The sequence below is a fragment of the Eupeodes corollae genome, chromosome 1 (assembly GCF_945859685.1).
Source record: "Eupeodes corollae chromosome 1, idEupCoro1.1, whole genome shotgun sequence".
NCBI lineage: Eukaryota > Metazoa > Arthropoda > Insecta > Diptera > Syrphidae > Eupeodes > Eupeodes corollae.
The window spans coordinates 118,944,690-118,971,201 of record NC_079147.1 but is presented as its reverse complement, the minus strand read 5'-3'; the positions used below and the strand labels follow the sequence as shown (position 1 = coordinate 118,971,201).

At 32.8% G+C, this 26,512-nt stretch overlaps 1 protein-coding gene across 2 annotated transcripts in view; it reads right to left on the bottom strand.

The window, feature by feature from the left end:
* Positions 1-612: 612 nt before the first annotated feature.
* LOC129940345 (histone-lysine N-methyltransferase trithorax) overlaps positions 613-26,512 on the bottom strand; it is a 144,005-nt gene continuing 118,105 nt past the window's right edge. For both annotated transcript variants that reach the window (XM_056048656.1, XM_056048657.1), the window contains 4 exons: positions 22,537-24,641; positions 21,520-21,650; positions 1,293-1,468; positions 613-1,237 (listed from right to left, as the gene is read on the bottom strand). In XM_056048656.1, coding sequence (XP_055904631.1) covers positions 1,064-1,237; positions 1,293-1,468; positions 21,520-21,650; positions 22,537-24,641 — 2,586 coding nt within the window. In that variant the 3' untranslated portion in view covers positions 613-1,063. The remainder of the gene's footprint in view (positions 1,238-1,292; positions 1,469-21,519; positions 21,651-22,536; positions 24,642-26,512) is intronic.

The window sequence follows — 26,512 nt, the reverse complement described above, 5'->3', positions numbered from 1 at the left end:
AATAATAATAATAATAATAATAATAATAATAATAATAATAATAATAATAATAATAATAATAATAATAATAATAATAATAATGATAACAATAATACCTAATAATAATAGTAATAAAAATAATAATAATAAAAATAATAATAATAAAAATAAAAATAATAATAATAATATTAATGAAAATAGTAATAATAATTATAATAGCAAAAATTATAACAATAACAGCCATAAAACAAGAGAGGAGATGCAGCTTTGGAAGGAAACCTACCAGAAAAGCAATTAAACTGAATTTGGAACTTTTGACAAGTGCCCTAGCAGTCTAACGATTATTATATCAAAGACCGTAACTGAAATGAAGAAAATAAAGGCACACAAATGTTGCAGGGAGCTTGGTATCCGTATCCATCCACTATTGCTACCATCTACAGTAACAAATTTGATATACGAAACTAACGACTAATTTTGAAATTATTTCATTAGCTTATTTTGTATCTTTGTCATCGTCATAATATCCTATATATTTCTCTTTTATTAATTATTTCTCTAAAATCACGGATTAATGTATTGATTGAGAATATTTTCCTATCTGCCTAGGATATGCAATGAAAACACATAAAATGCAAGACCAAAGTCTTGAAAATGCGTCATAGAAGAGCCTTGATTTGATTTTTTATTTGTGCGAAATTCAACATTAAATAAATATTGTTTCAAACTTTTTTTTTTAAATTAATTTCTTAAAACTTCGAGTTTGTTTTTGTGCCAAAATGTTATTATGATTCTGAGCAGTAAATCTGATTTGTTCATCAATTCTTATAAAAATAATTTAGTAAATCGCTTCATCACATTTAAGTTGAAGTTCATCTAGATTTTTGTCTTAAAATAGATTCAAACCCAAGTTTCAAAGTTCAATATATTAGTATTATGAATCTTTAGTACAAATTTGTTAATTTTTGTCATTTTAAGTTATGTTTTCGGTAAAATGGAGATTTTATTTCTTTTACAGATATAAGAGCCCACCACACTAGTTTAAAATTAACTTATAGTTATATCTAAAACTTAATAAAATTAGTTAGTTCAAGTATTTTCTACATTTTTTTGATGCACAGTAGCAATGAATTTTTAGATCTTCAAATGGAAATTTATAGTCATAGGTTAACTCCTCTCCTTGTACTATTCGTCTGATAGAAAATATAATGATATGTTTGTGTCCAAGAATATCCACCACTTTTGAATAACAGTTCGGCTGAAAATTAAAAAAATAAATATTAATGCTTTATATTAGTAGTAATTATATTAACCTCGCAGGAGTGGTTTATGAATCGGGCCGCATTGCCTCTCATCGTGGCATCAACTACAAATTGTTCGTCAATTTTGAACATGTAGCACCCGATTTCCTTACTGTCGTAGAATCTTTCTCGCTTATCTGCTAAAGTTGACCTGATAAGTTCTCCGGCATACTCAATAACCATTTCTCCTGCAATTAAAAAAAGAGTTATGAAAAACAAGTCACGTAATAGTAGACCAAAGAACCTCGTTAGCAGAGACATTCGCTCTATTCAAAAGGAAATTAGTAAATGTAATTAAGGTAAAGCCAACGAATGGTAAATCAACAAACTTTTTAAAGAATGTTAATGTAACCACGACATCTCAATGTCATTTATTTTAACGTTTTTAGTTCGCATTAATGGCAAAACTTTAAGTATTATATCTTCAACGACTACGAACGTGTTTTATTTTCAAATTAACAAATATAATTTTTTAATTGAATATCTTCTCATGGGATATTACCTAAATTACATGGCGCAGTAGGTAACTCCAAAGAACAACAAAACTCACTTTTACTATCGATAATAAAACTAGAGCAGCAAAAAACCAAACCAAAATGTCACTTCTCGACAAATTAATAGAAACAACGACGGACGCTTGCATCCTCAACCAATTCACTCTTGATTTTCTGAAGAGTGAAATTAAAAAAAGAGGATTGGAAGCCAAGGCTACTACAAAAGATAATGCAATTGAAATCATTATACAACCAAGTTCAGCACGTCGCACAGTGTTTTGTCCCTTAGTAATAAATCGAAAGATGAGCTGTCACGTACAAATTTTGTCGATACATGAACTAGATTATCACATGTCAAGTCATATTAAAACGGTATTTTCCCAAAGAAATTCTTATCACTGGATGAGATCTAAGCTCTGAAACTTAGACACAAAGGCGAAATGGAAAACACAAAGAAAGTTGATGCCGATGTTTGAGTAGTGTTCTTTTCATAAATATCAATTTTTTGTTATAGAACCTTATATTTATTTTAATTGTATTAAGCTATGGAAGTAATAATAAAAAAATCAAGATTTTAATAGAAAATGGGTAAGTTATAAGCTATTTTTCGGACGACTTCAAAAAATTAGTGAAACTGATGTTCAAGTAAGGTTTAAAAAAAACTCCTAAAAAAACACCTGAATAATATTTTAATATTTTGTTGCCTTAACCTTATGCTTGATGTTGGCAAAATTGTATTTGCGTCTGTTTGCTTTTTCGGGATATATTCGCTTTTTTTGTACAGCCTATCAGGTACTCGAAAACAGAGCTTGTTTCGAGAAATGGCAGTTAGTTAACTCCAAAGTCAAGAGTACACCCGCTTTCGATTTTGTTTTGGATTTTTATAAACTCCATGATGCTCCAGATACAATTAAAATAAGTATAAAAATATCCGTAAATGTATTTACTTTAAAAATGTTCAGTTATTGGAAGAAATGTCAAAAAATTTAATACAAAATATTGTGTTTATTTAAATAAGCCTTTTAAGATGAATGAAGATGTTTTAAAATTTTTAGGAAATAGAGCAGCAGAAATTCAAAGTCCCAAACGAGGTACACCACGAAAAAACGAAGGGTGGCGGATTTACTTCATGGCAGAGATCACAATGAAATCAAATTTGCTGCAACTGTATCAAGTAAAAAGGATGATATGAAAAAGTCTTTATCACCCTTAGACGCTTTAGCTTTGTTCATCGATCTTGATCTTTCATATCGATCATATGAAAGGCTTAGAAAGGTTATAAATAACATTCACCCTGATACATTCCCGAGTTACTATTCCATGATGAAAACTAAAAAGGACTTACTGAGAATATCACTACTGATGAAACAAATGCAGAAGTAAATCTACAAGAGCTTTTACATAAAACTGCTTCATCTATAATTGAATCAAGCGAAGAAATACATTTCAATTCTTCTACTTCCCTCAAACTTATCTGTGAGTGGAGTTTCGATGGTTCTTCGGGTCATAGCAACTATAAATAAAGATTTTCGGATTCAAATTTAACAGATGAGTTTCTGTTCATCACCGCCTTTGTCCCTCTTAAATTAGTTGAATCAAATACAGATTTAGTTAAGTGGAATAACACTGCACCGTCTTCTACCTTTTTCTGTCGACCTAATCGTTTGCATTTCATCAAAGAATCCAAAGATATTGTTAATAATGAGTTGACCAGAATGAACCATAAAATTGATACTTACTACCAATAACATTACCAATAAAAGAAGGCGGAATTTTTATTGACATTAGTTTTGAAATGATTTTTACAATGATCGATGGCAGTATATGCAACATTGTTACTGATACTCGTTCCACACAAACCTGCTACATATGTGGTCCAACACCAAAACTTATGAACCAACAAAATGTTGGCGATCTTCAACCAAACGTACAAATGTATAAATATGGGTTATCGACCCTACACAATTGGATTAGAAGTTTTGAGTGTATCCTTCTTATTGGGTATAGATTGTCCTTAAAGTGTTCTCAGGTACGTGGATCTGCGAATAGGGAAATTTTTGATCAAAATAAAAAAAGGATTCAATGGGAATTCAAAGAAAAAATGGGTCTTCTGATTGATCAACCAAAGCCTGGATACGGTTTTACGAACGATGGTAACACAGCACGAACATTTTTTCGACAGGCAAATTTTAGCTCTGAGATAACCGGGGTAAGCGAATATTTGATTTCCAAGTTTTTTAAGATAAATAGAGTTTTGTCTAGTGGCATAAAAATTAATACAGAAAACTTTAAAAAATTACTGAATGAAACAAAGCTTTTATATTTAAGGGGGTATTCTGGTCTAGAAATAAAAAAAAATCGATTTTTTTCATATTTTCATAGTTTAACTATTTAAGAATATGTCTACGAAAGGGTTTTCCCAAATTCAAATTATTTTCGGAGAAATAAGTATTTTGCTGAGCAGTAACTAATAGAACAAAAGACATAATGGGGTACTTTAAACGCGTTTTTCTCAGAACTGTCTTTTTGAATCTGATACCCACGATTCCCAGGTTCTGCCGAACCGATTTACTTGAAATTTTAAGAGAGTTTTCTTTAGTATCTTGTCTACGTCCGGAACTACGGGCATCCTCAAATTTTCATTTTTACTATTTTTAACAAATCGAAGATCGTTCAAAAGAGTGGTAATTTTTTTTTTTTTTTATTCAGTCGCCATTTTGTAAAAAAAAATGTTTGTCACTTTTCCGTAGTTCCAGACATTGCGACATTATTGTAGATTAATAATCTTTTTTAGGTTTTGATTTCAGATTTCTCGAAGAGTTAAAATCGTGGGTATGGTCACGCACCAAATTTTTGAGAATCACCATTCCATCAGCTGATGACTAACGGAATTTTGATTTTTTTTTTACTTTTTTATTTTTTTTGTATGCTTCTAATGCGAATAAATAATTTATAAAAAAATTGATGGTAAAATTGTTGCTTGCTTTTTTCTACAGCACTTCAAAAATTACCTAAAATTTATGTCTCTAGACCAGAATACCCCCTTAAATTCTTATTCGTGGTACTACATGCCAATGTCAACACACAAAGTTCTTATGCATGGTGCAGATGTTATTGACTTCTTCTCAATACCAATCGGACAGTTATCCGAAGATGCCTTAGAAGGAAGACAACCAAAAATTATAGATGAAGATATACTGGAATATTTAGAAAATTGATAAAAACCGATTTTTTTTTCATTTTTAATAATTGCTTTTTTAATATATGAATATGTTTTTAAACTTAAAAAATGTTTCTTTGATCATAAAACATTACTAAAAATGTGAATAAAAGATAAAACTAAAAAAAACAATATCGCAAGTATTTTTGATCAACTTGTGTATGGGCTCGCAACACTGTGCGTCGTGCTAAACCCGACATGACACAAACCATAGCAAAATGCAATGGTGAGGACAGTATTGCTGGGGAAAACTTCATCAAATCTATGGAAAAAGCTGCAAAAATAAATGGATGGACCGATGAAGTAAAGCTTGCTTTCTGCACCAGCAAATTATTTGGCATTGCAGAAAATTGGCAGAACTCCGAAGGTGAAAACAAAGATAACTGGTCAGCATGGCTTATGGCAACCAACACTGTCAATCACACAATATCTGAGCGGTAAGTTGGAAATTATAACCAAGGTTAAAAGTGGTATAAAGATTCCAATAGAAGAACAGATATCGTATCTAATAGAAGGCATTATTGATAACACTGACCGCCGCCGATTCATTCGTAAAGGCGCTCCCACCACACTAGATAAACTCTTTGAAATAGCCCAAACTCTTGATGATGACACAAAATACACTGCAAAGCACATTCCAAACAATGAACAGCAACCATACATAAGAAGCACTTCTCAACAGCATAACTATAACTATCCATTCTCATCCAACCAACAATATAGTTTACAAAAATCTACAGCCCCAAAATGATAACTTCAAAGCAAATAGTTACTTATGCCACGTTGCAAAAAATATTCGCATCCAGTCTCTTAATGCCGCATACCATGCACTATCTGCAACAAACCAGGTCATTCAATCAACAATTGCTCAAATAAAATTCCTCCAAAGCAAGCAAATTGTGCTTTTAAGACAAAAGGTGGCGATCGTGGTCTGCCAATCGTAAATGCAATTGTATTTGATGAAACTCCTATTTCAACACTCATCGACAGTGGTGCAGAGCAGTCAGTTATCGACCGCTGTTCAATCCCATCAAGTTATTGCATCCAGAAATATGATGGACCTTCAATCACATCTATAAACGAGTGCAAGCCAATTGGTCAAATATACCTATTTATATCTGTAGGTGACATATCTTGTACATTTGGCCCAGTAGCAGTTGTAAGCAATACTCCAATTCCACTCATACTTGGCAGCGATTGGAGAAAAGCCAACAACTTAACTATTATTGTCGAGTCGAACGGCGATATTCAGATTCTTAAAGATTCAGTCACCGACGATATAAAAACCAGCATTAATTCTTGTATTTTCAAGTGCATCCAAAGCATTCCAACTAGCCTATTAAAAGAAACTGAAGATCAGATTTAGTTTAGTTTTTTTCTCTCTGGTACAAAGCCACAAGCAACTCAATGAACTTCATACGGACCTTAAGCAAGCGGTAACAAATCTCAACAGATCACAGCACTTGAGTGCTTTTGACATGAATGTATGAGACTCTGTATTAGCTTTGCTCCAATAAAAAGAAACAAACGTTGTCCATCATACGAGTCAATTCCATTATGAAATTGTAAGTATCCTGGGCGACAACGTCATCAAAATAAAAAAAGTGAATAACTTTGGCCAAGAAATAACCGCAACAGTCCATACCGGACAAATAAAAAAGTATAACGAACGAAACACGGATCAGCTGTTAACTGACACTGACATACAAAACAACGAAAGCGATGAAGAAGAGAAAGAGGAAAATTCCGAAATCAATGCTACCAGACTATCTATAAATGACAACTCTGAAAAATTGAGCACCGCGGTTGGCCAGATTAATTTCGTTTGATCCCAGCGCTGGTTTAGTTTTCTTCGTTTATAGTGGAGCCTAGGTAGACGAAAACCTTGACTTCCTCAAAGTTACGTCTGTCGATGGTGACGTTTTGACTTAGAAGTCGGAGTTGTTAGTCCTTTCTTGACGACAGCATGTACTTTGTTTTCCCCTCGTTAACCGTTAAACCCATTTTTGCCCCATCTATACCTTCTATACAGTACTCACAAAAGCTCCATTGACATTACACTAAGTTTAAACGATTATGTCAATGTCATCAGCATACGTTAGCATATGCAGATCAGTAACAGGACTGACTTTTGAAAGTTAGTGCCTCTAGTGTTGACGTGGGAGTTCTGAACTATTATTTCAAGTAAGATGTTAAATAAATTGCATGGCAGCGTACCTATCACCTTGTCTAAAACCTTTTTTGGCATTGAAAGGTTTTGCTAAGTTCAATACATCCAGTCAATATAAATGTTGTCATATGCGGCCTTGAAATTGATTTGATGTTTTTGGATTTCCTTTCAGGATCTGTCTTAATGTGAATATAAGGAAACCAAAACTAATGTTCCATTCATCGGGCATGCCTTCTTCCGACCATATCTTACAGATAAGTTGATGAATGCTCCTGCCTGAATTATATTAAGCTGCTATGAAGAGGGATTCAAGCCATCTGCTCTAGCCGCTTTGTTAGATTTGTTAGACATCAGCTTAGATATGGAAATGTTTACTCTGTCAAGTGAGGAGGACGAGATTGTTGGATTTCGTCGTCTATGTTGAATGGATCATCCTGTCTGACAGCGAAATTCAGTTAATGGTCTCTTGTTGTTGCATCTATAGCTCATCTATATCTGGGTTTTGAGAAAAACGTCTGTATGCTCGTGTCGTCTTGAATGCACATATCCACGTGTCTAAAAACTTCACATGCTTCGTAAAAGAATCAAAATCAAAATATGTTTTCGTTTTGAACGAATAGTGGAAGCGGGACAAAATGACTATTAAGTAAAGTATGAAAAGGGATTAGTTTCTTTGGAATTCTATAAAGAGTTCGATTATTCCAATATAAATGAATAGAATACAATATACATTTAAAAAAAGTTTAAATCATTCTTTCAACTGTTTCTTTCATTTCCGGAAACCAATAATTCATTTTTATTTAACCTTGACATTTTCAAGTCCCTAGATGACAAATTTGAACTTTAAATTATTTTCATAACAATAATTTATCTTTTTCCTCCTAATAATTGAAGACAATACCATTTTATGTCAGTTTTATTTTGTAGGTGGTTTGTACCTTTTCGTGTTTTGGTAAAAAAGTTGTCAGTAAAATTTGTCTAAGAAAAATAACTTCAGTTTATTTTTTTTAATTCGATCTTTCCCAAAATTTCACTAAATGTTACAAAATGTTGATATGTAGTTAAGTCTTATACAATTTTTGACATTTTTTAAATACAAGTTCAAGTAGAGATCCAGCTAATCGTTGTAAGCTATGTACATCAAAATATTCCCCAATTGTATTAGAAGCTACGATTACATCATCTACATAAACAAACACTCATAATTCGTTTGAAAATGGTGACAGGAAAAGTGATACACTGTTGAAAAACGGGTGGTTCATTTTTAAAACCTAATGGCATGACTGTACAAGCTTACAGTAATCATATTCATATTTTGTTCAAACATTCCTATACCCTGTGATCATATTTACATATATAACTTCGCACCCTATTTCATTTCTTCATTAATAATACAACTTGCATTGCAATATCAAATTACTCGTAGATGTTGTTTTAGATGTTGGTAAAGGTCTTCTACCACTAATGTTCGAATTGATGGGATAGGTTTACTCGTGCTACTATTCGATGTTTCTGGTCCCATATTTGCCTAGTTTAAGGATATTTCCTCGATGGTAATTATTTTATTCCAGGTGGTACATGGTATTATTTCTTTCTTCCAAAGAATAAATAGGAAGGCTGCTAGAGTTGCTGCAAGCATTAATAGCATTACCATAGATTAGATATCCTTTAGTTGGCTGTTTTTAGTTCATGGATGTATTTTGTGTTTTTGGCTTCGATTTCCTTAAACATTTCTAGCGAGAGCAATTCTTCGACTTGCGGTTTAACAGCTGCTGGAAGTGGGTTGTGTACTTCTGTTTCTTGAAATGTGTATTGGTGGGATTTAATGGTAGCGTTGTTGAACTGGGTCAAATATGTTCCATTGAGAAGGACTTCATTTTCGTCGATGTAAACTTTATCATAGTATTGATTCAGTAAAACAAAGCCGGGGGTAAGTTCTTCAACGGTAGGGATATGCTTATTGTTGATTTTAATGCACTTATGGGGTTTGCTGGCTAATAGATTATTAATACATTTATCTTGACTTATATTTATAACATCATCTTGTTTACATATTGCAAATGAATTAAGGGTTTTGCATTTTGTGTTAATTCCGTATAAATTTGTTTTACATTTTAATATTTCGTTAAAATCTGTTTTTACAATAGTTTTTCCGTTTTTATAGGTTTTATGAGAATTTTGTTACATATTTCTTCTCCTGTAGTTATCAAACTCATAAATTATTGATTTATTATTTGACCTCTGAAAACTCTATTGCTTCAATGACATTATTGTAAGGCATATTCTCTTTATTAATAAATAAATAAATTATGTGGCGCAACAGTCCGTTGGGAACAAGGGCCTAGTGACTTACAACTCTCAACCATTCCTGTGTGCGAGTACTGTTGTCAGGAATGGAAGGGACCTACAATTTTAGACCGAATCCGAACGGCTAATTTGAGAAAGCACTTTTTCATGACAAGAATTACTCTTGAAGGATTTGTCAATTCCTCGCAAGAGGCAGTACCCGCGAAAATTATTTTTTTTTTAAATTAAGGTGGCACAGGCATGGATTGAACCCAAGACCCCTTGCATGACAGTCCAACGCACTTTTTTTTTTTATTCATTTTTATGAGTTCAATCTTAAACCTATCTTAAAGCTAGACAAAAATTCATAAAACTAGCCTACCTATCCATAACTTACAACTAACTTAATGGTCCCATACGGACACTCTTAGTTAAACTATAACACAGTCCAACGCACTAACCATCATGCCACGGGTACTACTTTATTAAATCTTTCTTTTATTATACTTATTGCTAAATTGGACAAAATTTATACCGGCTTTTGTCCATTGCATAGCGTATTCTATATTAGTTAACTCTACTTTAAGTGCTTATAATTTTTATTTTAATTCTATCGTATATTCTAGTTTCAATTTCTCACTGGATTTTATTGTTTGTATAACATTGTTAGTTACGTTACTTAGCTCGTTTATTCTGGTGTTGAATAAATTATTTATAATTCTTTGTTTATTATTATTCACCAAATCAAGTAAAATAAAACAATACTATTGTAAACTTGCGCCTTTTCAACCAATTGAAAGAGGAAGAAATTTTATACAATGAACTTATACAATCTATTTGCATAAATTAAGTCTGTTTTAAACGCTAAAATATCACGAACAAGACCTATACAAACAGAAATAGAAAATCAAAATAAACAATAATCCTAAACATACAATAACTATATGCTCAAGATTATTCTTTTAAAGAAAGCCTCGTAGGCACATCCACAATTTGAAACCTATAAAGCAGTTATAATTAAGCCCGAGTGCTTTTCTTGCTTAAAATTTGTCTATATGTACTAGTATAAATTTTTACCAAATTTGCGTACTATTTTTTGTAGATTTTATTTTTTTATGAAAAAACGGACTGTTGGATGTTTATATAAAAATTACTGAATATCGAAAACAATATTTTCTGTGAAATAAAATTAGTTTGAAGCCAATATTTTTAATTTTTGGAAAGCTATTTGAGTCGAAAGTAAATTTTTACTATTATTGTTTTTTTAGAGTTTTATTTTTTGTAAGAAAACTGTCAATTTGTTGAAAACAATATTTCTTATTAGATAAAATTAGTTTTAACCCAATATTTCAAATTTTTTACTAAGTGCACTAACAGCGAAGCAAACATGTGGCCGACAAATCTGTGCATCATACATAATGCACCCTATCACCTCTTGAAAAGGAACGTTTGCCATTTCTCGTTTCTCACCATCTGTTTTCGGATACAACTCTTCAGACAATTTTTGGTTGGGATCCAACGTAGTGTTGACTGGATTACATTCCTCCATGTTAAAGCGCTTAAGGAATGTTGATATGTAGTGACGCTGATCAATCGAAAGAGAACCATCCGCATATCGAGTAATATTCATACCAAGCAATGATTTTGCCTCACCTAGTCTTTCTTTTTTAATTAAGTTGACAATTCATTCTTTAACTTGATAACCATCGTTGCGTTGCTCGAGAAGATCATAATATCATCCACCCACACAGCCAATATTATGGTATTTTGATTTGAATGTTTATAATAGATACATTGATCTATTGACGATCGCTTCAATTTAAGTACCCGAACGAGCACTTCATTTAACTTGTCGTTCCACACACGACTTTCCTGCTTCAAACCATACAACGCTCGCTTCAAGCGACAGACCTTCGCCGTTTTATCGCTAAACACTTCTGGTTGCTGCATATAAATCTCATCTCTCAAATCGCCTTGAAGAAAGGCAGTCACTACGTCCATCTAGTGAATGATCAAATTGTTCTTGCCATCGCGTTTGACTTTGTAGACCCACTTACTATCAATTGCTTTTCACCCAGCAGGAAGCTCACACAGCTTCCAAAGTTTTATTCGCAACCAAGGCCGCATACTCAGACTTCATCGCTGCCTCCCACTCCTCTTTCTCACCGCATTGCCTAGCCACCTCATAAGACTTCCGTTCACAAACGTCTTCCGTAGCTGCTCCAAGCATCGCATGTAAACTAAAAGCATCACGAGCATTCGCAGTTTGTCTTGGGCTTTCGATCTGGTCGGTTATGATAGGACATGGAACAGTATATATCACACTGGCAGCAAGGTCAAAATCAGTCCCAACGACAGAAGTATATGACGAATTTTCACTCTCACCAGCCTCACTGAATTCGTTATTTGTAGATTCATTTTCTTCAATTGTATCACTAATTTCTACGATTGTTTCATTTTGGTGGGGCATAAAGATGACTGAATTATTTGCATCTGCATAGTTCATGCAAACATTTGACGCACTTTGATTGTCTACTACAGCCACACCTATGCCCTCATCACCAGACTCACTCAAATCATCATCACATGCCTTATTCAATTCGCTATCCGAATCACTCTCACTGAGTTTCATCTTCAGTAGGTGCCTTTGGATTTTATTTTGAGATTCGATCGATTCGAAAGTTTGCTGATTCAATCGAAAGTTCATTTTAAAAAAAAAACTAAGTAAACTTTGACCTTCGAGTGATTCGAACCAAATGTCATTTTTGTGTCGTTCAGATATTTTCTGGTGAATAGCTGAAGAAAGATGTAAGTTTTAACAATTTTTATACGATTATTAAACGAAATTGGTTATATTGACGATTTTTTTTTTGTTATTTCATAAAGGGCACAGTCACATTCCAATTGGACAAATAGGGAACAAAAAGAAATCCTGATAAGGTTGATGGAGGAGAATCCGGAGGTAGCGAAGGGTTTTTCTGTAATTTAGTGTGGTCCACTAAATCAAATCAAAATGTCAAATCATTTAAAACAGCTGATCTCCAAAATACTGTCCATTTCGGTTCATTTTCTGCAATGAATATTTTTCATTCGAATCTCAAAATAAATAAAATTCATTAGAACAAATAAATCTAGTCACTCGAATCAACGTTTCGTTCGAATCTCAAAATAAGCATGAATGATTTTGTTGAATCGTATATTCGGCAACTTTCTTTATCGAAGACCATAGTGTTTGCATTGTTTAGCCATCTGACTCACAGGCATGAGATTTGCACAGATATTTGGAACATGCAGTACATCTTTCACTGTGACATCGTAGTTTTGACGTGAACTTGTTCCAATTGATGAAAGAAAGATGAAGACACCAAAGACATATTCTTCGAGCTCTTGGACAAGACATATGAGCAGTGCCCTGGCTATGACATTAAAATTGTCTTAGGAGATTTTAATGCCAAGCTAGGAAGAGAAGATATCTTTGGAGGGATAATCGGGAGATACAGCCTGCACGACACTACCTCCGACAACGGATTCAGGCTGGTCGATTTCGCTGCGGGGCGAGACGTTCTGGTAGCTAGTACGCAATTCACGGATCTGAATATCTTCAAGGGGACATGGAAATCTCCTGATCAATCAACCGTCAACCAGATTGACCACATTGCGGTCGACGCACGACACTTCTCCAGTATCCAGGATATCCGAACATTCCGAGAGGCCAACATTGACTCGGACCACTACCTCGTTGTAGCCAAGGTACGGCTACGGATATCCCGATCCAAGCCAAAACAAGGAAGTATTGTGAGAAGATTCGACGTTAGACGGCTACAATCGCAAGAGACTGCCATGTCCTTTTCCGATCGAGTCTCTAATAACCTCTAAAGGAGTCCTATGCTTCCTGCGTTAAGCATTGAAAACCAGTGGCAACATTGCCTTGCAGCCATCAGAGATGCCGCCTCTGAAGTGCTAGGTTTTACACGGCCACCACAGCGAAACCCCTGGTTTGACGACGAATGCCGGCAAGCGCACGCAGCGAAACAAGAGGCATACAAAACGGCGCTGCACAAAAGGACTAGAGCTGAGGAGAGAGGAACATCGGCTTCTTAGATGGAAAAAAAGAGAGTATGAGAAGCGCGCGATCGAGGAGTTAGAAGCCACGGACCAAAGCCTGTAAAGACGATCAGGGGAACATCGTAGTAGAACCGCTGTCGATGCTGAGAATATGGAAAGATCACTTCTCCAAATTATATAACGGCGATGACGAAACGAATTCCGCTGTAAGGGAGATAGAACCACTCAACCTCGGCGACGCAGATCAACAATTCCGGCTACTCGACCTTGACGAAGTGAAGATAGCTATATCTAAACTTAAGTCACACAAAGCTGCTGGAGCTGACGGCATCGCTGCCGAACTATTCAAAGCAGCAGGCGATGACTTGGTACGGAGCATGCACCAATTCATCTGCAAAATATGGTCGGAAGAAAGCATGCCCGATTAGTGGAATCTCAGCATAGTGTTCCCCATACATAAGAAAGGAGACCCTCTAAACTGCGCCAACTACAGAGGCATCAGTCTCCTTAACATTGCGTATAAGATCCTCTCTGCCGTATTATGTGAACGTCTGAAGCTATTCGTCAACAACCTGATTGGTCCTTATCAGTGTGGCTTCAGACCAGGAAAGTCCACTATCGACCAAATATTCACACTACGGCAGATCTTGGAAAAAACCCAGGAGCTTCAAATCGATACCCACCATCTCTTTATCGATTTTAAAGCCACGTATGACAGCATCTATAGGGCATCCCTGTCAAACTTATCCGTTTGTGCAGAATGACGATGGAGAATGCACGCTGCTCTATCAAGGTCGGAAAAGATCTTACCGATTCATTTGATGTCAAAAAAGGTTTTAGACAAGGCGATGCACTGTCATGCGACTTCTTCAACATCGTTCTGGAAAGAATTGTGCAAAACTCAACCGTCAACACTAGAGGCACAATCTTCCAAAGGTCCATCCAATTACTCGGATAAGCAGATGATAGTGACATAATTGGAAGATCAAAGCGTGATGTCAGTGGAGCGTTTTTGAGCATTGCGACGGAAGCGAAGAAGATGGGTTTAGTGGTCAATGAGGGCAAGACCAAGTATATGCTGTCATCAAAAAAGGACACTGAACAACGACGTCTTGGACAAAACATCACCATGGACAGCTATAACTTTGAGGTAGTTAAGGACTTTGTCTACTTAGGCACCGCTATTAATGCAGACAACGACACCAGCTCTGAAATCAAACGAAGAATAACTCTTGCAAATCGCTGCTTCTTTGGACTTAGAAGGCAATTGAGAAGTAAAGCCCTCTCTCGAGCATGTAAAATCTTCATCTATAAGACACTCATCATCCCGGTTCTCATTTATGGTGCTGAGGCCTGGACCCTGTCAAAGAAAGATGAGAGCGTCTTAAGATGCTTCGAGAGAAAAATTCTTCGGGTGATTTTTGGTCCCGTACGCATAGGTGGAGATTGGAGGAGAAGATATAACGACGAACTGTACGGGCTGTACAGCGACACTGACCTAGTTAGCAGAATTAAAGTCCAACGGCTTAGATGGCTAGGTCATGTAGAGCGGATGGACATCAACGCTCCAGCCCGGAAGGTCTTCGAATCCAATCCCGAGGGACGGCGCAGTAGAGGAAGACCGTGACTCAGGTGGCGCACGCAGATGGGAGAGGACCTCAACCAACTTGGCGTGCGAAACTGGAGACAGCTAGCTAGGGACCGAGCTGGCTGGAGACGCTTGTTGGTTGAGGCCCAGGTCCGCCCCGGACTGTAGCGCCACCTTAAGTAAGTAAGTAAGCCATTAGTGCCATTTTGTGGGCATAATCCTCCATAGAAGGACAATCCAGTTGCTGCAATCCTACCAATTGCTTAAGTAAATTCACCCTACGACCAATACCTGTATCCTCGAATGCGGAACAAATAGAATCGCATGCTTGTTTTGCTGTTGTGCACTTTTCCGTGTTTGTTTAAAGAGCAGATGACAACAGCCAGTTCAGCATCTGAATCGCCAGAAAGTTTTTATCTGGATCTGTTTCTGTGCCATCGAAACATTTCCAGTGGCCTTTTGTGGCAAGATACGCTTTTGCTTCTACCTTCCACTCATCAAAATTTGTAAGCCCTTCTAATTTCTTTGGTTTACCCATTGCAATTGTATCTCAAAGATAACTACCAAGTCTACCCAAAAATGTGCAACCAAAAAACCAAAATCTCTCGAAATGAACACGAATCCGTCTTCGTAAATCGTATTGTGGATGTATGTACGTGACTTTTTTGCATGCTCACAATTATACATTATTTTGTTACTTTTGTTTATTTAAAATGTACATGAATATCTTGATGGAAGTCATTTATACTTGATAACAATAATTTTGAGCATGTTCATGATTATTGCTTATTTTATTACTTCTTTTATTTAAAATTGAATGACAATTGCTCCTAATCCTTAAAATGGATTCTTTTCTGTTTTTATAGATTTTGTTCGGGATATTTAATTGTTCAGAACAGACTTTCTTTATGTACAGTATCATTGGATAAAACTTATACATATATATTATGCGGGTCTACCACGATATCTAGAAATTAATTATCTAGAAAGTAAAAATCTAGAATATGAAAATCTCGAAAACAAAAATCTAGAATGGAAAAAATCTCGAAAACAAAAATCTAGAAAATAAAATCTCGAAATGCCAAAATCTAGAAAAAAAAAATCTCGGATGCAAAAATCCAGAATGTATGTTTGAATTTTTGAGGCAATGTTCAAAATTCGCGCGAATTTGAAACATTGCCTCAAAAATTCAAGCATACATTCTGGATAACTTACTTCTCCCTTACAAACTTAAAGTTGACAAGTAAAGTTATCAATCATACTATTGCACATTGCTACACAAATGTACCTTTCATATTGTTTGGAAAAAATTTTGTTCTTGATCAGAAAATAAAATATTGGGTAAACTGATGTATTTGTGTTTTATTGACTTTTAACTGTTAAAAATACAAAAAAAAAATCTCGAATTTATATTTTTTTTCGAGATTTTTTTCTAGATAGAGTCTTTCGAGATTTTTGTTAATTCTGGATATTTGTGGATTCGAGACTTTTGCGTTCTAGATAATTTTTTTTTATTTTCGAGATTTTCGGCATTCGAGATTTTTGGCATTCTAGATTTCGTCATGATCCCATATTATGCACACGGCTCACATCACAATGTCATTTAAAACAAAAATATTCCTGAGAATGTAACAAATATATTGAAAAGTAATGCTCTTAAGCATTAAAACGTAGTCTGCGGCCAAATTATATCACGTATTAATTAAAACGATTTTTATTTCAGTTTGTAAATATTAAAATCCAAGTTGTAAGGGTTCAAGAAGCAGATTTAAGCAATTAGTTATAAATATCTGAATTTTTAAAATTTAATCATCTATCAGATAAAAATGTTGGAGAATATGAGTTAACAAGGTATCGATTATAAAATCTACTTTGAAATTAAAGACATTCACAATTCTGGTTTCAAGTGGATGATTAAAACCAATCAGATGAGTTTTTATTCAAAAATATATATACATTTGTTATACAAAGTCTAATGTTGGCGCAGGGCAACGCTTGCGCTAAAAGGTTTTTTTTTGTCTATGATGTACACTTCTAACTCAATGCTCATTGCATTAAATTTTCAGAGGATCATTCAGACTCAATTTAATTCTTTAAAAATAGAAAGAAGTTCCTAAAAATTTGTTCTCAGAACTATTTTTGATATTTAATAATACAAAATACAGTTTTTTTTTCAAAGAGAAGCTTTTATGTTTGTTTAAAGGAAACTCTTTGAATTATAACTTTTAAAAATACTTTTAATTGGTGTTTTGTTATATTTTTTTTCACCGAGTACTCCTTTTTGTGACTCTTTATTAAAATTCTCGAAGGTAGCCACAATTTACCACAAATAAAACAAAACCAATCCTTGGTTTTATAATCAACGCTCGGTACTGAAGCAGGAGACGGATAATGAACGAATGCAAATGCTATATCGGAAAACCAAAGCACAAGGGTAGTAGACGTGTTGAAGCAGAGCAACTATCAGCTACTGAATGGGCATCATAAAGAAAAAACAATTAACTAGCGAAAAACCATGAGACTAGTCAATGTGGGTCTACGTGGTCCAGGGCCCAATATTGAAGATGTTAAGAAAGGCTTAAACACTGAAATGAAACTCCAATCATGTCCGAGAGCAATGGAGAGAGCTATTTTGAACGTTCATATTGCCCAGCAAATTAACCATCAGAATATAAGAAGTCAAACTAATTTTGAAGACGTTATACACAGGCTTAAGAAACTCAAATGGGAATGGGCAGGACATGTAATACTTACACCTGATAATTGATGGACAAAATTAGGAACCGAATGGATACCCTTAGAAAGCAAAAGAAGCGTAGGTGGACAACATAAACGCTGGAAGGATGACATCCGAAAAATATGCCCACTTTATTGGAAAGAAGCACTAGATAGAAGAAGATGGAAAATTCTGGGGGAGGCTTATGCTCAGATTACCTAAAATTATACCTCTCTTTTCAAATAATGTATATATTTAAATTAGTTTTAAACCTTGATTGAATTATTTTTTCTGGTAATTTAATTAATTTTACGTACACATACTTGTTTTAATGTAATGTAAATATATTCAATCAAATGGTAATTATAAAATTATTGTAAATTTTAGAGTATCAATGAGTGAATAAAGCTTGGATGGCCTACAAAAAAGGTAAAAATATGTCCTGCAGTGGTGTTAACTTGGAAGGCTCTATATTTAAAAGGACATGTATGTGAACACCTGACTAAATTCCGATTGTTTCATCGCTCAATGGGTTCAAAATTCTTTTCTCACTTTCAAAAGAAAAATCCTTCGGTGGATATTTGGACATACGTATACGCAAAGATGGTGATTTTAGCAGAAGATTTGTTCGTTGAACTGTACTATCAGTATCAAGATTTCAATAAAAACAATGCTTCAATTAAGAATGCTTCAATTAAGAAAATCTTGGAATCCCATCCTCCAGGTTCAATACGGCGAGTGAGACCGAACTCCAAGGACCAGGCGGTTACTGACGCAAGAGCGCTTTGTCCCTTCGACTAAAAGGAGCTTGAAGGAGACCACAAATGAAAAGAAAGCAATTTATATTATATGTTAGTTATAATATTTCTTTAGAATTAGTTTACAGTTCTTATTATTTTTTTTTCTCCATTATACTTTATATTTTATACTCAAATATAAATAAAATATTATGTTTACGAATTTAAAAGCAACCAGCTCTTGGTCATGATGTTTATCACAATTTCACCATTTAGGATTGGTATATACGAATATAACTAACGGTTTTCTATTTAATTTCTACACATTATATGGGATGGATTTTTTTTCTTTCGTTGCATAACTTAGGAATTTGTCACATATTCATATAATGAGTGTGACTTTTAATCGCAGCAATTCATACTAACGTTACATTGGACACTTTAGGAATGGAATTCAAAGCTGGGATCAAATTGGGATAAAGATCTGTACTTGCTAGAACCGATTATGGAATACTGAACCACAAGATCACCAGTGAATTAATTGCTGCGAAAGCTGTACTGCCGGTAATTAAGAATCTTTCTGCGAAGGGAATGAGTGCAATCGGATTTGACTTTTTTGGAATGGGCTGTACAAATGTTGTTTTTCATCTATTCGAAATGAGACCTGAGGAGTAGGACAGATGAAAAACCTTACGCAGTGCGCATATATATGTATGTTGAGATCTTTAAGAACTTTCGCCGCAGTACGAGTGTGAGACAATATGAGCCAAATAGAAGCATTAAAAAACTCAACAGGCCGAGTCATAACACTCACTGGAACGAGGCAGAGGAAGAATTCCTCATTTTTCGAATGTCCAAAATGTTTAATGCCTTTGGGGCATTGCAGTATTGTTTACAGTAATTAATGGTCACGTGCGCCTAGGGGAGACAAACATTAATAGTGTTTATATACCAAGGTCAGAATAGGAGATTGTACGCATTGAAGTCGCCCGTAACAATGTTTTCAGTGCGAGGATATGCCAAAACAATTAAAAAAAGAAGTTGATACTCCGTTTAGATTAGGTCTTTAATAAATAAAGCAATAGTGAATGATGTGCTTATTTATGGAAAATTTAAACCGCATAAAATTGAAAAAAAAAACAATTATTGTGGCAATTAAAATTAATTCAATTATCTGCTGTCGAACAACAAAGCTTGTGTATCAATTAATCCGAGCAATTCTGGGAGGTGAAAGTTAAGGATAATACTCACTGTGCTATGCTGTGCTTAGCTCATCATATTTGTTTTTTTAACTTCCCATAGGAAGTTATTTAATGGGTCCGATTTGTCAAATTGAAAATTTTGACATTTCTCGACGTTTCAAGGTCCCTAGAGTCGAAATAAAAGATTTTTAGAAAGATGTCTGTGCGTGCGTGTGTACGTACGTTTGTACGTCCGTACGTTCGAGGCGTTTTTTTCGTCGTCCATAGCTCAAGAACCAGAAGAGATATCAACTTCAAATAAATTTTGTTATACAGATAATAAGGCAGAAAGATGCAGAAAGGGCTCTCAAGAAAATTGCGTGGGTGGTTTTTTACCATAGCAGTTTGAAAAAAAGGTGAAAATTTTGGTTAACCTTAAATATCTTACGAACCAAAAACGCTAGAGACTTGAATTAAATTTTATATAATATATTGTAACGTGATACCAAAATCAATATAACGGTTTTTTCTGTAAATCAATAAAACTGAAAAAAAAAATTTGTCATCTCCAAAATTTTACGACTGAAATATGATTTCATCTCTAAAACAATTGTGTGCAACGAAGAATAATGTTTTTGACATCTGATAAAATTTTGAGAAAAATTTAATTGACAGTTTTTATTACAAAAAATAATAACCTAAAAACAAATGGTAAAAATTGATTTTCGACTCAAATATCTTTTCAAAACTTTGAGATTTTGACTTTAATGTACTTTTATCTTTCAAAAAATCTTGTTGTCAACATTCAGTTAAAGTTTGAAAAAAATCGATTAGACAGTTTTTGAACAAAAATTTAAAAACCGAAAAAAAAATTAAGAAAAGTTCGTAAAAAATGATTTTAGACTCAAATATCTTTTAAAGACTTTGAGATAATAGGTTCTTACTAATTTGTTCTTATAAAAAATATTGTTTTCAACATTAGGACAAATTTTGAGAAAAATCCAATTGACAGTTTTTTTACAAAAAATAAAAACCTGAAAAAAATGTATAAAAGTTGGTAAAAATTGATTTTCGACTCAAATATCTCTTAAAAAATTTTAAATCTTGGCTTCAAACTAATTTTATCTTATAAGAAATGTTGTTTTCAACATTTGGTAAATTTTTTAAAACATTCGAATTGACAGTTTTTTTAAAAAAAAATAAAACTCTAAAAAAAAACAATACTAAAACTTGGTAAAAATTTACTTTCGGCTCAAATAGCTTTTCAAAAATTATAAATATTGGCTTCAAACTTATTTTGTTTCAGAGAAAACAGTAATTTTTATATAAAAATCCAACAGTCCGTTTTTTTTCATAAAAAATAAAATCTACAAAAAATAGTGCCCGAATTTGGTAAAAATACATATAGACAAACTTTTAAGCAAGACAAATCGACAGACGGGATGGGAAGTTATCAGTGTGGGTCGCATCCCAGCCTCTTTTTTTTTTTTTATTTTATTGCATAGTTAGAAAGTTGTATGAATAAGTGCATTTTATATATTTATTAATGATTGTATTGTTGAAACAACTAAAACGACTGTAGGCTAGTCTCAAACAAAAACGCGCACATTCAAATGACGACCGACACAAAACACGATTACTTGAAAAATGAGTTCGACCGTTATTCTATTACCGTACAGAAGTAGGAATTTTTGAAAAACTAACTAACTAGGTTTAAACCTCAATTTGTGTTAAATCGATTCCATTAGTAAATGTAAAAGGTTAAAATAAATATCAACTTACCAGCTTCCATATCTTTTACGCAAAACAGACCACGACCATGGATAAGGGACCGAAAGACACCAACATTTTGCTTGCATGTTTCTTTTAATGTTCTGTATTTCATAGCCATTGGTAAATTTGCAGTACATCTTCTAAAATAGAATGAAACCAAAACTTATAAATACTAAATCACAACTTATTGTACCTTATATAGGTTTAAGAACAAGTGACAATAGTATAATATAATTTGGTACCGAATATCTTGAATCCACTGTTTTAGAACCAATTTCTCGGTGTTTAGCAAAATTTAATGAAATGGTAACATTAAATAATAACAATAATAATAATAATAATAATAATAATAATAAAAATAATAATAATAATAATAATAATAATAATAATAATAATAATAATAATAATAATAATAATAATAATAATAATAGTAATAGTAATAATAATAATAATAATAATAATAATAATAATAATAATAATAATAAATATAATAATAATAATAATAATAGTAATAATAATAATAATAATAATAATAATAATAATAATAATAATAATAATAATAATAATAATAATAATAATAATAATAATAATAATAATAATAATAATAATAATAATAATAATAATAATAATAATAATAATAATAATAATAATAATAATAATAATAATAATAATAATAATAATAATAATAATAATAATAATAATAATAATAATAATAATAATAATAATAATAATAATAATAATAATAATAATAATAATAATAATAATAATAATAATAATAATAATAATAATAATAATAATAATAATAATAATAATAATAATAATAATAATAATAATAATAATAATAATAATAATAATAATAATAATAATAATAATAATAATAATAATAATAATAATAATAATAATAATAATAATAATAATAATAATAATAATAATAATAATAATAATAATAATAATAATTTAATTATCACAAACCACCTTAGCCGAATCCACCCTTTTATTGTCGAAAACAATTTATAAAATACGTACCTGGCTATCAACTCAGTATCAGAAGGTTGAACAAAAATTTGCTTTGGTTGCTTTCGATGCTTCGATGCCAACCAACTGAAAATATCATAGGACGATCTCTTGGAAAACGACTCGCACCGTGCTGCCGTTCGATATTTTGAATAAGTTTCCATTCCGTATCCATTATATATTATCGGACGCTTAATAGAAGCTTCATTTTCATGGTACTTCGGGGTATACCTTTGGCATTGTTCTATACCGGGTAATTGTTCTATAAGATATTTTAGAGCGCTTGTTTTTAACCCTAACATTTGTACTCCACAAATGTCAGCGAAAGACCCAATAGAATAGAAAGGTAGGCCATGTGCACGACGAGAATTCTGAACATCTTCAAAAACCTTTTCCCATACATGAGATATGGACTGCGACTTATAACTAAATCCATCTTCACTCTGGATCTCAAAAATTAAGTAGGGTTCTATATTATTTTTATTAGTTTCACCTGTAATATCTTTTTTGGAAGCAAAGGTCACGTTGGATTGTTGATCGGCTTCAAGCTTGTAGGGGATTTTTGAAATCGATGACATAGAACTTTTCAAAGTTTTATTTAAAATTTCAAAATCATTTTTTAAAATAAATTCCTCATTTTTATCTATTGAAATAGGCTGTGTATCATAGTCCCCTTTTTCTTGCCGCTCACTTTTTATGTATTTGTCCACTCTAGTCCTAGCTATTTTGTCTGACGAATCATTATTAAAGATATTTGATAATGTCTTTATAAAATCATTGCTTTCAGAAATATTTGCCTCAACCGAATTTTCATTACCCAAAGTAACGACAGAGCTTTCTTTATTATTATTTTTCATCATGTTTGAAGTATGCACATATTTAAACTCTGAGTTTTCATTAGTATCGGTTTTCTTAAAAAGATTGATGTTATGTGACGGTGAATTTTTTGTACTCAAATAGTCAGTAATTGCCACTAGGTTACTTGTGGAATCTGTACTCCTTACATCTTCTTTCATTGGTTTAACGTATTCGAATTTGTTGTCAACAGTTTCATTTTTTTTACAAAATTCATTTTCCAAAGATGCAGGCTTTGGTGTTGCAGAATGAATCGATTGCATTGGTAGAACACGATTTGTTGGACGAGATGTTATATTATTACATTTTTTTTGTTGTCGAATTGGTATTTCTTTGTTAGTAGACATATATTTTAAACTACCTCCGATTGATGACGTTGAATGCACAAGACTCATTGACCTCAATTTAACTGGCTTTTCCATTTCTACGCTACTACGTGTGACTGAGATTGGAATTGATTTCATTGATTCTTTAAAAACACGATACGTTTTAGAATTTTGTGTTTCAGGGTTGTTAGGACAATCTCTAATATTTATATTTTGAGTGCTCGAAGAACAGTTAACCGAACTATCTTTTATTGTAGATTCATATTGTGGCCGATTTGATTCATTTTTTTTTTTTAGTTTATGTTTGCATATTGTTTTGAAACCTACTTGTGAAAAAGAGAGTACACTGTTTTTTCCTTTTATACTTTTTGGAGTTTTGTGTACTTTATGATTTAAAATTTCTTGAGAGAATTCTGAGCATTTATTTTGTACTTCAAAAAGATCTAGGTTCTTAGCATAAGAAAAAAAACCTTCATTAACGACATTTCTCTTTATTTTTGAGACATTTGTATCATAAAGCTCTTCTTTTTCATTGGGAGTACTCTTTCCTAACCATTTTTCAAACAAAAGGTTTGAGTCTTGAACTATAATTTTTGTTGGTGGAAGTGTGTTGGAACTTGTTTTGAGCAACACGTTGTCTTGAAGTTCAATCCTGGGTGCTTTGACTTCAGTGATTGCGATTTCAGGTAACGCTTCTATTGGAGAAAAGATGTTGGTCACTTTGGATTGTTGATTAGTATCCTGTCGATATGGGGGATTCATTTGTCCAAAATCTGACTTATAAGAATTTTGAATGTCTTGAGTCCTATTCATATGTAAAAAACCAGGCAACATGTTCGTTTGTGGAAGGATAACGGCGCTTCCATCAATATTATTCAAAACAACAATATTCGGCGATGTATCATTTACAGGCTCAAATTTACTGGACTGGAAAACCTTGAAATAATTAAAGAAATTAACTCTAGAATTATTTTCATTTTTGTGATAAGGTTCATTTAATGTATAAATCTTTAAGTAATTAAACGCAATCCCACACAGAGTTATGACCCTATTTAAGCAACATATACTGGATAATTTATTCCATGTTACAATAGTGTATCCAAATTATAGAAACTGGTGCATCTTAGGAAGGTTTTGCCTTCGGAACGAAAAACTATTTGTGCATAATGTTGTGAGTGCATATATTGAAGTAAAACGCGATATTTTTTAAAATTGGGAAACTTCTAATTTTTTTATTTTTCCTAGGTCAAGAAATGAAAAGAAAGGCTATTGCATTCTGCACGTGCCAATAAAAAAAAGTGCAGTTGATCGATACTCGTAAGCTATGTTTACAGCTTAGCAGTAAACAAATGTCTAAGTTTTAAATTCGCTCTTCTGGAATGGTTGCGATATTGTGACTTGGCAAAGATATGATGATTTTATATATTTTTCTCTCAGAAGGTTAAATTACAAATTCTATTAATCTTAGCAATATCTTTTTTTGTAAAGTCAAGTCTATGTTATTAAAAAGTACCCTAAAATCACATCTAACAGCGTACTAATTTTTTAATTGGCCGAAAAATCAGGTTTTGGAGTTGTAACTAATGACTAGAAAATCTTGCATTTAAGTTCGCTTTTTTTATGACTTAAAGGTTTTTCCTAGCCTTAATATTTAAAACATGTTCTACCCCTTTTTTTCTGTATTTGTTTTGTATTGTTTTATTAATCAATTAGTTTTAGTTTTGTGTAGGTACTTTTTTAAAAAGCCAATGTCCTTAGCATTGCTGCAATTCATGAGTTAGCCATGACCTGAAAATATAAGCTAGTTTGGGTTCGAATACTAAAACAACAACTTGATTGTGCTACCACAAAGCTTTAATTACATAATCAGGGTTAAATTTCATCAGATTCCTTCATTCCTACTTAAACTACCGGTGCGCAGTGTCGACAGACATAGGATTTTGCACATAATTCTTACTAGAACTGCATATGAGTGAACCAAAGTTATACAACGGTTTCGTAGTTTGGTCTGCCGATCATCTATTTAGCTTAACAAAGCTTAGAATGAAAAAAAAAAAAATAACACCAATATGCGACCAAGTATTACCTCTTCAGACCAATTAACAAAGACACTCCATATAAAGACCGGAATTCTTTGTACGTATTAACCTCTCACCCAAAATTGTTTATATTACTGTATTTGTAATTTTGACATAAGGTTGATGAATATATGTGAAATCCAACAACAGTTAGTACGCGGTGCGCTAGTTTTTTTTTCAAAGCCAGAAAAACATAACGTAATAGATTGTGTTTTGAAAGCAGATTTTTTTTCCAATCGGTGATTTTGACCCATTACAGATTCTATAATAGCAGATTTGCACTTAAATCTAAAATTTGAAGTATGATACTATCATAAAAAATAAAACACTTCAAAAAGAAAACTTTTATTATGAGTAATTCATTACTAAACAAAATATACATCAATTCGTTGAATTGTCAGCTTTAACATTAGCTTATTGTACGAAGGATGTGTTCTTAAATGTGCTATTGTAATGGTGTAGACATACTTTATAAATAACGAAGTTGAAATGAATTGAATATGTTGATCAATTTATAAATTATAAAAAAAATAAAAAAGTATTTTGAAAAAGTATCACAAATTTGTGACGAAACTAATAATTAAGAACTGCACTTTTTGCAAACAAATGTAAGATACTTGCTTTCAAAGTTACAAAGCGTGTTTAATGTACCTACGTCGTTTCACAAATACCTTCTTTTAAATAACAATAATTTGTGTGAGATGACAAAATTTGCCAATTTTTTACTTT